The following is a 14,665-nucleotide window of genomic DNA, read 5'->3' as shown; positions in this document are numbered from 1 at the left end:
TTACTAGGACTGTATATGTAGCTCTAAATGGAAATGCTTTTAGATGTGATGAAACAGTACTGAGATGTAAATTCATCATTGATGCAATAAATAAGTACTGGGACTTAAATGCATTTTGGATGTGACAAAACAGTACTGGGACTTAAATGCATTTTGGATGTGACAAAACAGTACTGGGACTTAAATGCATTTTGGATGTGACAAAACAGTACTGGGATTTAAATGCATTTTGGATGTGACAAAACAGTACTGGGATATAAATGCGTTTGTTTAATCTTTAAAGAAAAATACACAAACTGACATATTTGGTCGGCAGAAACTACATGTACAAACATGCAACTCATATCATGCTTGCAGCATCTAGGCTACAGAAAATCTACACACACATGCTAGCTAGCAAGCATTCTTTATATATATATACACATAATTATATAAGAATGAAAAAAAAAAAGGTTTTGAACAGATCAAAAATCACTACATACTATTTCAAATATATTGATTATCATGTTTTAAAAAGAAATAACAAAGCACTAAAGACAGAGCTGTCAGCAAGAATAAGCTGTTAGGAGTTAGGGACTCGGCATAAACATATTAACAGGCTTATTATAGAAATAATAATAAAATATATATTCTTGGTTAATTTACAATTTCAATTCTTTATTCTACCTTTCTTTAAATATTTAAAAAAACTCTAAGCATTTAGTATTATTACTGAAATAACTGAAAACATACAGGGAATTGTTACAGTGTTCTGGGCTATTACATATTATAGCCTGTTAATGGGTCATTAGTAATATGAAAGTATATACGCACCAATTCTCGCGGAACTTTAAATCGGTCATCCTCTTCTTCTTCATCTTCTTCTTCTTCTAGCTCTTGACGTGACACCGCAATGTGTACTGTACTTCCTAGTGTTGTATTGCGTAGAATTGAAACAGCGTCTCCCTGAGTTTTCCCCGTCATTTCTATACCGTTCACCTAACAAAAACAATGTTAATGTAAAGCTTACAAAATTTAATGCTTTTACTTTTACTCTTGTTACCTTAATGCTACTTTCCACCATTGAACTATGAACAATCAATGTTGTTTCAATGTATAGTTAAGTTAAAGTCTTAAATATAACACTGCTTATAACTATTCTAGTACCCACCATGTTTCACTGATGAAACATATGAACATGGGAGTGGTATAAACAGGCTTCAAACTTAAACTATGAACCACTGTCAAACTTAAATCAAATACTGTATGTGTATTTAAATTCGCGGAAGCAAATTTTCGCGGAAAGGTCCAATTTGGGGGTATATACAAATATTCGCGCTATTTTGAATTCGCGGAGGTGACTGCCAAAAATCATAAATTCGCGTACACCCATCAGGTTTAAAAGTACATGACTAGGCAATGGTTTTCGCAAGCAGCCTTATTCCATTCAAACTACTTTTTACTGTAACCATTGTTGGACTTCATAGTTATTTTCAACACCTGGTGTCAAACAATACGCTATTGTACATAACAAAGACATTCAATTTATCTAGTGGACAAATTATGGCAAACAAAATAATGTCCGTTTACGTGCGTGATTTTTCACAGTTTTAAACAGCACTGAATAAGACCATAATCTTTCATCGATTTTGTTAAAATGTTGACTGAGTAATTGTGTTTTGTTTTCCATGTTTTCATCAGTTAAAATCGTTTAAGTTTGTGTTGTTTGTATTGTTTGTTTAGCAAAACAAAATATAATCTGGTCGGATGTCAAGACGTTTATGACTCAGACTATGAAATAAAACTACAATGGTATTGTTCAAACATGTATATAGTTATAAAAGAATCCGATAATCATATCAGTCAAACAATAATACACTAGCAAACTGATTTATATACAGAGCTGAATATTACATGTACAGTTTATACAACAGTAAAATCACTCTTTGAAAGCGCCACGGATACCAAACCTATGGCAGCCGTGAACACACTGATAAACATTGTTCTATAGAGGCGCGAAAATATGACTATTAAGAAATTATTGGCGTAGAAATATTCGCGCTGAACATGAATTCCCGGATCGAATGTCACCGCGAAGATCGCGAAAATTTGAAGCCCGCGAATATTTCTACACATACAGTATTCATTGCTGTTTTCATATAACTTTTTTTCCTTCTTAAATAAATTTTAATGCAAAGAAAATAATTGTAAATAAATATCAACAAATTGTCACCTTATTGCAGCAACAGGTTAACTTTTTGTATAATATGACAGAAGTTAACCCATTACTGCAATAAGGAAATGAAATAAGAAATTTCTGCCACATTCATAAATGAAATGGAATATGTTAAATATCAAATACCTCCAGAAGACGGTCCCCGGCTTTTAATCTTCCATCTGTAACAGCAGCTCCTTTTGGCAAGATATTCTTTATATAGATAGGGGATGGTCCCCCAGTTTGATTGTCCCGTGTGGTTATGCTAAATCCGAGGCCCACAGGGCCTTTCACTAACTCTATGTCATATCTTTTTCCTATCTTTTTAGTATTTGTTGGTGCGATAATTGCTTCACGCTTTTTTGTTAAAGTTCCCGAAGCACTTGGTGATGGTGATGATGACCTTGATTTACTTTTTTCAGCAGTTCCTACATTAGCTTTAGAGTCTGTATCATTTTCATGTGCACTATTTGAAGACAAAGTGGTGGAGGGGTGGCGTTGTGGGGGTGCTGGAGGTGGAGCTCTTTTCGACGGAGAAGATGTGTTATTTGACGAGGTACTGTCTTTAGAACTTGTTATTGAATTCTGTTTGCTATGATTTACATGTACTGACTTGTCAGTATTTGTGTCAGAGTTATGTTCACTGGATTTGTTGAGTGGTGTGCTAGTTTCTTCAGGACTTGTGATCGGAGAGTTTATATCCAGATTCTGTGGTGGCAAGGTAAGTGGACTAGGTTTTGTGGGCGAGTGACCTCTCGGCTTCGGAAGTATTGCAGGTGGCACCTTTTTCGGTACAGCATGAACAGAATGTTTCACAACTTTTAACTTGACCTCTTCTGTTTTCATTGCATTTCGAAATATTTCTTGAGCTCTGAAATAATAAGAGTTTTAAAATATAAATAATTTACTGTTTGCATGTAAAGTGTGGGTAATAAAGCCTTTGATTTATATGGTTTGGTTTGATATTAGAAGGACTCCACTGAGGTTTTTCCACATGATGGGACTGGAAATATTTTCCTGATATTTGTACACCATTTGATGTAGGTATGGTCTAATAATATGTGTGCAACTTTTCACATCATTCCCTCACCCTGTTTTTCCACTATAAATATTTTAATTGTGCAAAATTACCCAAATATGAAAAGCGTAGCAATCGTGCTAAGAATTGCATGAACAATTGATATTCAAATCATATTTTTTCTTCTTTTTATCATTTGCAGATTTTTGTATTTAAAGCGCTTATCTAGACTTTTGTAACAATTTCAATTTGTATGTTTTTAGGGTGTTTTTTTTTCTTAATTCAGGAGAGCTCCTTTAACTTTTGAAGAACAATCCTTGATTCCATTTCTAGCATAATTTCAGGCACCAGCAGGCCTTTGAGTAGAATCACTGACATTAAGTTGGATAGTTTCTTCATATGAATAAATCCAAAGACCCTTGCTGGATTTGAACCCACAACACTGAGGAGCATGTGGTTGTAAGTCAGTCAAAGAGGTCCCCATATTCCAATTTGATAATGGTGCACAATCATATGACCAATATACTCTAACTTGAAACACCATAGTGTAAAAATGGGTGAATAAAGCATAAAATTTTCTAAAACATTCAAGAGAATATGATGACTAAATAAGAAAAGAAAGGGTACAAACTTTGGGAACGTGATGTTATGAAGATCTATGTTATTAATTTCTATAATTCTATCGTGTTCTTTGAGGCGGCCATCTTGATGAATGCGACCACCTGGCTCTATACCTTGTACCATTAGTCCACTCTCTCTGTAATACAAGAAAACAAAATGTATTTAGTCTTCTCATCATCCGACATACTATAATATTATTTTATTCAACGAGTTGATAAATTAAGTAATGAATATGCACGAACATAATATTTTATTTATCACATACCTAACACAAGGACTGTTTACAGTTAAAATAATCCATTTTTGTTATTGCAGCGCCTATAGTCTAAAGCTTACATTTAGCATGTCTTTACACTATGTTTGTGTAATGCAAACAACGCAACTTCAAAATATATCCATGGATGTGCAATACCATTTTTAAGGAGTCACAAAAAAGGCCCGGGTATGTGATAATAAGGCTTAATGTGCCCCTTAAGTGTTTAACTATCTCTTAAACAACATCTATTACCTCTTCAACTGTGAGGAACATAATCTTTTTATAAATTTTACTATCTCTTTCAAACAAAGCTCTCATATAGTTTTTTGTTTGATATACAATGGCTCTGGGATAATGGTATAATAGTCATGGAATGATTTACTATTGTTTATAAAAACACTGTTTATTGTTTATGTTTACTCAAATACATTTACATCAAAGCAAAATCAAAGGAAAAACTAATGACTAACATTATTCATCAAAGTTATGAATTTATCTGTCCAACTAGTTATCACTATAGTAAACAATGTGCTTGAGGCCGAACAACAAAATAAAGATCAAACACAGAAAATCTGTCACTAAAAACACAATATTGACCATTATCTGATTAAAACAAATGATCTATATTAAAAAACCACAAATCAACAAAGGAAAATTATTGTCAGGTTTGTCCCAAAGAAAAAACAAATTTCTAACAAAATATTAACTTTGAACATATTATTCTATATTTGTGTATATACTGGTAAATATACATATATGTTATTGTAAAAGAACCTTGATAGAGGTAAATAGCTCTCCACTGAGGCTTTGACTACTAGATAGAATATAAACTACGGCCAAGTCAATGTACAGTTGTCAAACCAAAAAATCCAGGTAACATAACTCATATGCAATCAAAATGTTGATGAATGATGCAAAGACAACAGAGGGGTCCAAAAAGGCTCACCATAACAACAAAGTCGTCATGGGGTGCTAAAAATGTATCAAATGTTTGTTCTCAAGACAATGTAGCCCCATGTTATAAATAATTATAAGGGAATTAAATTTCTAATTCTTAATTTCTATAAGATCTGAAAGGGAAATAGACCAACAATAAACATACTTTCCCGCCTCATTGAAGTCTGGTACAACATGTATACCAAGTGGCGTACCATCGTTCTTTAAACATAGCACTATACCAACTTCCCTGTAATACACACAAAAATACAAACTTTATAGAATAATGAACATTTGCTATCTTTTCTTTATATCAGCTGTTAACAATATTGTATTGTGACATGTCTATGAATATTAATTTTGATAATAACTGTTATTAAGCATATCTATGCCACCTCCACGGTTCTTTCTAGCAAGCGTATTGTTTAATGCTATTCATTTGCAACATTGCCGTTTACTTACATCATTTCTCTATTTTCCTGACATTTTTTAATTGATGACAAGGTGGACTTGTACATTCACTCATTCTCAGATTATGACTAAACTCTTGAACTATTTTTTTTTATTTCAATACTAAATTCCCTTAAATTACTAATGAACTGTTCCAAATACAAAGATTGACAAGTCTATTATATAAATTTTAGGAGAGTGAGTATTAAATCTACAACAAAGGCCATCAGCTTCAGCTTAAATTAAAAGTTCCATAATTTAGAAGTCCACTCAACTTTAAGATAAAATACAATGTATTACTCAAACTAAACAAACAAATCCATAATTATAATAATTATGCAATAGAATGATTTTGTTAACAAATTTTGATTTTGGTTTTAATTCCTCTGACAGCTGGCAGGCATATTGAAGAAGACAAAACAATGCAGAACCCAGTCATACTTTACAACAATACAGTATTTCCATCTTAAAAGCTGTAGAATCAACAATAAATTCTTGAAAGATAAAAGAATAAATGTTCTGTCTTATAAAATCATAATATATCGCTTTAGGAATTGAAGTCTTTGAAGTAAGATATTTTTGTCAATGAATCTATGTACACCTCCACCCAAAGGATCTACTTTAATTTCTTAGAGGTTATTGCCAGAGTCAGACTAGATACTTCATTTTAAATGGTTTAATCAGATATAACACATACTTTTTAGCTGGAGGCAGGGGAGGTTTGACTGGTCCCTCTACTTCATCCTCATGGTTAGTGCTGCCACCTACTGGGCCTGGCCGCTCTGGATGCTAGAATACAAGAAAATATATTAAAATAGAGAATTATAGACTGTGTATTTCATAACATAATCAGATGAATCTGACTCGATCAGAATTACTTCTTTCAATAATGCTGACTAGATATCACTTGCCTATCAACACTGGTTCAAATCCTGACAAGAACAATGGAAAGTTCCCATAATTACCTTTAAAACTTCGGGCTGACTATCAAGACCTGTCAGTAGGAAGGACTCAGCATGCTCAACTTTTCTCAGTAACAAGAGCCTGGATTAGTAGAATTTTCAAAAAGGGCTATAATTCTGACAAAATCCCTGATAGAGTTATGGGTTAAGATAATGACCCCCAATTATGCTTTCAAATAAGTGTGTGAAGTTTCAACTCATTCTCTCAGTAGTTTTTTAGATACTTTAAACTTGCAGGCAAAAACTCATCAAAAGTGTGACGCCTTCACTTAAGCCTGGGTCATAGAGTAAAACTGAGCTCTCCCAATTCTTCAAATAGTCAAACAATAAAAATACAGAAATTTTTTTTGGCTACAAACAAGGAAATATTATACCTGTTTAATTCTGTCTTCCTGCCTTTCTTGAGCCTCAAGCCATTTGAACATGTTGGGTTGATTTCCGAGTGACTGACGCCATGAATCCCGTGCAAACCTGCTGAACGGGGGCGTCTTCTCACGTTCCTTTTGCCCAAACGTTCCTTTGATAATTGGTTTGTGACTGCCATCATTCATAGAACTTGTACTATCCTGAAAAGATAAATAAAATGTCCTATTAATTTAGCAAATAATTCTCCTTTCCACTTATGATGACATGATTAAAGCCATAAACTTATGTTGACCACTTTTACCTTGATTATGAAGAAAATCAAAACTAATTTAAGCCAATTTTACCTTAATTAATAATGAAAGTCATGATCTTATGATAACCAATTTTACAGTGATTTATGATGAAACATAAACTTATGATGACCAATTTTACCTTGAATTGTGATGAATAACATGAACTTATAGTAACTAATTTTAACCTAGATTCTAATGAAAGCTGTAAGATTTAAAGAAAATCATTTATTAATAGATTTGTGGTGAAAGCAATTATGTTATAATAACCAATTTTTCATTTATACCACAATCTTATGTAACAAAAGCTGTGAGCTTTACATAATGAAAATTTTGCCCCTGTCCCCTTGACTTGACCTAGTACCAGTCAAAAGCATCTTGACAAAGTATAATCAACACCTAGGACGGATTCAAACACTTAATCTAAGAGGCTAGTGGTAGACACTTTTACCACTAAAGCCAAGGGTCATCTTAATGAGGTATGGGGAAAACTTACATTCATTTAATTCTTCATCTATGTATAATCTATAAAGTTAAAATTTATAATATTTAGCCATTTAGGCTGCACTTAACTGGAATTTTGGTCTTTATGTATTAAAATAATTCACTTAGATACAAAGCATAGATCCCTGACCTGATCAGATTAGTTGATACAATAAGAATTTCACCACTACATATTTGATAGCCAAAGAACACATGTCCATGTTTGTGGTTAAATCTATTGTTATTCAAATTAAAGGTCAGAGTAAGGATCTATCAATTATAATGATTAAGTCACAAATGATTTACTAAAATATATTTCTGATTCCACCATTGAATAGAAATTCAAATGTAACGCAGTTAAACATGTATAAACAGAAAAAATCATTGACTAATACTGACACAGACAGAAATAACTTTATTGTGGCCTTTTTTTACTATTATGCATACCACACAAATAGTTTCTGTCAAATTTACTCCATATGACATGTCAAATGTCATTTTTACTAGTCTATTTAACCAAGACTGGTGGTGTTTAACCTGCAGTTAACTTTATACACTCTTTTGAAAAATTTCAAAATCACAATTTAATGACCTATAACTTATATGGCCTTCTGTTACAATTAATAGCTTTGCACTGACCCTCTCTATGAAATCTACATATTTCATTAATAAATACATACATATATATGCTCATTGCAGGACGCTCATTGGTAATTTATAAGGAAGAAAGATATCAAATTTTTGCTTGTAACCTTAGATCAATGATTTGAACTAAGATAGGCTATTAAAACCAATTATAAAAGTCTCAGTGATATTAATGGCTAACCAGCATGCTAATCAGTTAGGGAAATAAGAAAGTAAAATGTTGATTTACCAGCGGTGGGTCTTTTTTTGAATATTAACTTGATGGATTTGTTGGGCTAAATTAACCAGGTTAAAACTACATTTACAACATCAGTCATGTTTTAAACAAACAATTACTAAATTGTAGTTAATGCACCAGTACAAACCATTGTACTTTGTACTGAAAATTCAAATTCTTTATTTCTCTCAGTGCATCATACATGATACAAACATAAGTATATTTTTAAAGGGGGTCATTATTTACATTTTTTTTTTTTTTTTTTTTTTTGACACTTTTAAGATGAACACAGGTTTTTTTTTATCAATCTGGTCATATTTGTTCTTCCCAGGTCCAATACTCGTGCCTGTGTGTTATGCCAACAAAAAATGTCATGTTTTCATACCCTAGAGTGACTACTATTCACTTTCATAATTAAGATGAACCTAAGATAATATAATTAACATAAACATACTGTAGATTTTGATCTTATATAATATACTCAACCTTTCTCATTAAGATAAGAACTAAAATAACAAATATCTTTACACCTAAGTAACAAAATCATCATATGGGGTCTTTCTTTCCAGATAGGTAAAAAAAAAAAATATTTCAAAGGTGTCAAAATTTCACATGACAACGTCACAGTTAAAATTAAAATTACGAACATGTTAAAATTTGGTTCAATTCAGTACTAATGGAAATTATTGCGACTTACTTCTAGTATGCATTCTAAATCCATCAACCCATCAATCAACTTATATCTCCGTTTGAACAAATTTCATAAATACATCTTTTGTATACTTGCTTTTCATACTTCCTTTTCAGATTATAAAACCAACATACATTTAGTGTCCTAGTTGAAATGCATTTTCAGAAAAAAGTTACAGATATACCCCACACTTAATGATTTACATCTTGGATAAAATTTTGTGGTGCGTAATATAGCGTATATAATGGACCAACTTCCTTGAAAGACACAATAACAAGTGTGCTATTTTTATTACATCCACATATATAAAATTTTTCGTATAAATATTTACATAAGCATCTTTCCTTCATTTACGCCACATCATCTTTTTATGTTTGACCTCGAAATAACACACCAAGTTCACCTTTTTGAAATAGTACACATACCATGATACAGACTGCGTTTCCAAATTTTCATTTTCAAGTTCACTGTACTTATCGTATCCTAACAATATTTCAATTTATAATTATTTAAGTTTAATTAGTCTTACATGCAAACAAATTAACGAAATATAAAGTACCATCAACACTTAATTTCTCAATCAACGCTTTACAACATGGTTTGTTAAAATAAAATAACCAAAGTTTAACAATTAAAATCTATTAAAATGTATTAGATTTCATAAACTATGATAATTTCTATGGCGTTACTGAATCCAATCATTCTCGAAACATACAAAAAAATCACTCAAGGAAACATTATCCCCGTTGCCTTAATAATATCCAATTTATATCACAGATAATGTAGACATTAAGACAAAAACTTCAGGCTTAAGTGGGTTTTTAATCGTAAGATAGCATAATATACATTAAATTAATATCATTCACACTTCTTTTTTCTATGGACCTAATATACACGCAGGGATTTTTATCTACAATGTATATTAATATGACAGTCAGACATAATTAATAGCTCAGCTTATCTACAGTTACACTAGCCGTAATAGGTCGGGGTAACATTTCAATGATTAACATAAATAAACAAGCCTGTAGTAACTATATCTTAATAGGCCAATTAACCGCTGTACACTTTTATTTTTATTTATGTCTTTCACAATTAAAAAATATACAATCCCCACCCCCAAAAACTGTTTATTTTTAGCAATATTCATACAACTTGAACCTAATTAATACAATATATCTAAGTATCTCCTGCCGACTTGTAAAGACGTAAAGGTGTTATAACATCTGTAAAACTCCATTTGTTTATATGTCAACATTTTTTTTGCATAAACACATTATTAAAGAGGCGACACTATCAAATGACAGTGTTATAGTAAAAGTTTATGGTTTAAAGGTTACTTGAGATATCTATAGGTGTGTAAAAGTATACCTGTTTACTGTGACAGTATATAATACACTATATATACACTGTTTTTTTAAAATTAACTTTCACGTTTTAGTAAATGTAATCATCTTTGACAGTCAAAAAAACATATATATTTTTTGGGGGTTCATTACGGTCATGACATAGGATCTATAATTCGTGCTCAGCTGAAAGTAACACCATGTCAATTTAACCATTAACTAAGAAGATGAAAAAACACAGACTACTAGTGAACTAGCATATAAGACATTAAGGAGCACTTATATAAAACTAAGAAAAACTAGAACAACCAGGATGCCAGTACTGCCTCTAGCACTCAAAAGAGTGGCATTTACTAAATTTTAAGACTTTTTCTCAGTCAGTATGAGGGAGACAACTGTGTGAGTGCTTAAATCTATTAGAAGACAATCAATGGAAGAAAACTACTGAATGCTTCCCCTGCTAAAATACTTAAATAGACTTGTCCATCTTTCAATATGGACAAAACCTTTCAATATTTTTATAAGAAAATTTCAAAATAATTACCAATGTTACAGGTCTGCACTGGTTGCCATGGGTAGAATAAAATAGCAACAAACAGGCTATTAAGTCAAAATATATTGACATAGTTACCAAAGTTAGCTTCTGAGATAGTTTTGCTCTGGGGAACAGAATCCTATACACAAGATAGCACAATATCTCATCACAATTAATACAATTAGTTGGACAAACAAGCTATGGGTTAAACTTAAAACATTGACAAAAACTTCAAAATAAAGTGATAGTGTTGAACTAAAAACAATGTTACAAGACAGTCATATCAGTCTGATACTAATAAAACAGAGCAACAAACACTCATCAAGTTGCAATTTTTGTGGTGACAGTACATTGGAAAGAAGTCAGAGGAAAATTACAAAGGTGATCCATGTGAAGTTAATTCATACAGAATTTGCCAAAATGCCAAAATAGATTCAATAGTGCGTATATGACTGAAATACTGTTGGGAAAAAGTGTAAAATGAAACAAACAAACAAGATTCAATGGTGACTTGACAATCAAACAAACTATACAGTACACACTCATGACTTTATTATGTTATCAATGCAACAATCCTGCAAACTAAACACACTCAAGAATTATCTCCCTTCCCTTATCTCGTTATTCTTTATTTTATCATTTTCATTTCCTTTCTCCCAAGCCTATTGTTCAGCTGACTGACCTCAGTTTAGCCCTGTAACCTTAGATGACCATTATCATACATTAACCCTAATGGTCAGACCAGACCATACCGCCAGCAAATGGGCCATTTATCTTCCCCCATATTGATTAACAAGACACAAAACATGCTCATTTTGACTACACATTAAATGTTTCATATGAAATGAGCATGAAGCTTTTTCCTTTTTCATCTGAAAACTACACATTACACCCTCCCCCCACTCCCCCACTTTGACTTTTATTTGCCTCACTTGCTTTGCAACTTGAATGAGTCTATTGTTATCTTAAGGAATAAAAAAAAAAATATCAGGAGCCAATAGTATACAGTTTGGTCAACTGGCATTGCCTTGGATATACATGTATAGTGTCATTTAAAGCCTTTCCACCCTAATTATCTTAAATGAACCTTTTGAACTCTGGGTGAAACCATTCATCATTTTTTAGGGATAATTTCAAAATAAGTACTGACTAAATAGCAACCAAGCAGACCATGACCTTAGGACATAAGGGTTAATATTTTCTCTATTGTTTGGTGAGTTAATGGGGTGTTTCATTTACAACAACTTGTGGACAGTATCAGATTCATTTTGCTTGAAACTTGAAACACTTTGTGGCCAGCCAAAAATGATCAAAAATAGCATAAACAAAAATCTTTGTTAAAACGTGAACTTTATCAGATCTATTTTTAGACACTTTCAACTAATTTAGCTAAATATAAATACCTAAATATAGGATATGGTTATATCAAATGATAATGCATGAGGCATAAATGGTGAAGCGTAGCAAGTACTGGTATTTGTCAAAAAAGAAGTCTTCATTAGATTTATTGCACCTGACTGTGCAGTGAATATAATGACATCACTACATAGTTTGTTTGTTTGTTTCATTTAACGCCTTTTTCCAACAGTATTTCAGTCATATAGGCGGGTAGTTTCCTAACCATCGTTCCTGGAGAGTTACACCAGTACTAGACTACCTTCCTCCGTGCTAAACTACCAAAGCATCTCCTGGGGATCGAACCCACGCCAGAGAGGTAACTGGATTAGAAGTCATCGACTCTAACCCCTCGACCATGGAGGCAGTTCACTACATAGTGCAAACATAGTGCAAAGCTAATGAGTCATAGGCCTTTAAATCAACCAACTTAAAGCAAGTGGGTACCTTCCTCACATGATGTCCTGAACAACATTCAAACCATACCAGTGACTGTCCTGAGTGATTATTAAACAGCAACCTTAACTTATAGCCCCCATAAGACCCCCTCCCCCACCCCCACCCCCATCCTTTTACACACAAGAAACATTATCTTAAACTTGGTATGTATCGTGTCATTAAAACTATGAGCATGTTGATAATATCTGATGGAGGACATGATGTCAAAAAATTAATACATCATCTGTTACAACATTAACTACATATCTAAACTGACATTTTAATGATCTTGAAATTAAGATTTAAACTCCAATGCCATTTTACATAGATGAGAAAAGAGCAAAAGGGTGATTTTTTTTTAAGTGCACCATTAATTGTTGATATTATATTATATATTGTAAACCAGCATTTTTGTATTTAGTAATTTATATTAAGCTTTAAACCAGAAAGTCAACTTATATAAACAAAATGTTACTTTGTTATTTATTTATTTCATTACTTTTTAATATTTTATTATTTCTCTTTCTTCTTTTTTTCAAAATGATTGCAAAACATTCTTTTTTAGCCAAATTTGTATATTATCTGCCTAATTGACAAGTAAATCATGCAAAGGCCAGCTGCTGTTCTACGATGATTCATTAAAACTTGTAAACAAATCCTGGGGAGACAAAAATATGAGATGCCCAATATAATAGCTGAGTAGACAATTCATTTTCATCTCTTACCATAATCTTGGACAGGTTTGATAAAATTTAAAATTTGAAGCATTCAACAGCAGAGTGTTGTAGCTCAACTGATGTATAAAATATAAGTTACATCAGTTTTCCCCTACTTATCAAGTTATAAGTCACTGGCACAAGCAATCCTTCAAGAACGCAGACCGGAAAACCGCACAAGACTATACCGTAATCAAATATTGCGTGATTAAATTCATTACTATCGCAAAACGCTTGCGGAAGTCAAAGATTAAAATTTATTTTTCATTAAAAACGTGAAGCGTTTAAAATATATTATTACTTGGTCACAAAAGACGTGACTTCTCAAGTTTCACGATGTTTTTGTTAATACTCCGCATCGTATCTTCAGCTTCAAAATGAATACTTAAAACATATTGGTTTAAACATTTAAACGTATACCGGCTGCCGGTAAAAAACGTTGTTATGAATAAATAATGTAATGATGATGGCCTAAGTTTTAAAGGGGGTATTCTCTCCTTGCTCAACTCTTTTTCATAAATATTAGATAAAATCCGATATGCTCAATTTTTCCTTGTTATTTTGTCATTCATTAAAAAAAATTATGGCAGAAAAAAAGGGGTAGGTGGTGGCTAGCAGCAAAATCCTGCATTTAGAAGAGTTTTTGGTAGAAGAATACTAACCACCAAGAATGTTCCTAATGTTCATGTTTGAACAAATTAATGTTGAAAATACATAGTAATTGTGCCTCAACATAGCAACGGCACTGAGTACCACCAATAAGGAAGCCATTATCATTTGGCTACTAAATAACCTCCTGAATTTCTTAAATGGACTTGTCCAGCTTCCATTTTTGGAACTGTTCATTATCAAATTTAGGGATGTCAAGATGAATATTTCAAGGTAATCAGCCAACAGTATCGAGCCTGGTCAGATGTCATGGATGTGCAGGCTGGCCTGGCTCTATGCCAGCGGCAGAGACTAATCACTTTTGGTTCCGGCAGGGTAAGCGTTAAGACCTTCAACATCCTAGTTGACCTCAAGAGACCCAAGAGACCTCATGTATTTTACATGACATCTCATGTATTTTACTAACAGGTAAACTGTATAACTAATCCTGTAAAAGT

At 32.5% G+C, this 14,665-nt stretch overlaps 1 protein-coding gene across 1 annotated transcript in view; it reads right to left on the bottom strand.

Moving 5' to 3' along the window:
* LOC132740482 (partitioning defective 3 homolog) overlaps positions 1-14,665 on the bottom strand; it is a 63,509-nt gene that overhangs the window by 32,309 nt on the left and 16,535 nt on the right. Inside the window, exons 5-10 of the mRNA XM_060728388.1 lie at positions 6,812-7,003; positions 6,173-6,264; positions 5,192-5,275; positions 3,844-3,969; positions 2,342-3,065; positions 814-978 (exon numbers count right to left, since the gene is read on the bottom strand). Of these exons, the coding sequence (XP_060584371.1) occupies positions 814-978; positions 2,342-3,065; positions 3,844-3,969; positions 5,192-5,275; positions 6,173-6,264; positions 6,812-7,003 (1,383 nt within the window). The remainder of the gene's footprint in view (positions 1-813; positions 979-2,341; positions 3,066-3,843; positions 3,970-5,191; positions 5,276-6,172; positions 6,265-6,811; positions 7,004-14,665) is intronic.

The sequence above is a fragment of the Ruditapes philippinarum genome, unplaced genomic scaffold, assembly GCF_026571515.1.
Source record: "Ruditapes philippinarum isolate M1 unplaced genomic scaffold, ASM2657151v2 ctg550_1_1_1_1, whole genome shotgun sequence".
Classification (NCBI taxonomy): domain Eukaryota; kingdom Metazoa; phylum Mollusca; class Bivalvia; order Venerida; family Veneridae; genus Ruditapes; species Ruditapes philippinarum.
Note: the sequence above shows the minus strand (reverse complement) of the source record. Positions and strands in the feature narration are given on the sequence as shown.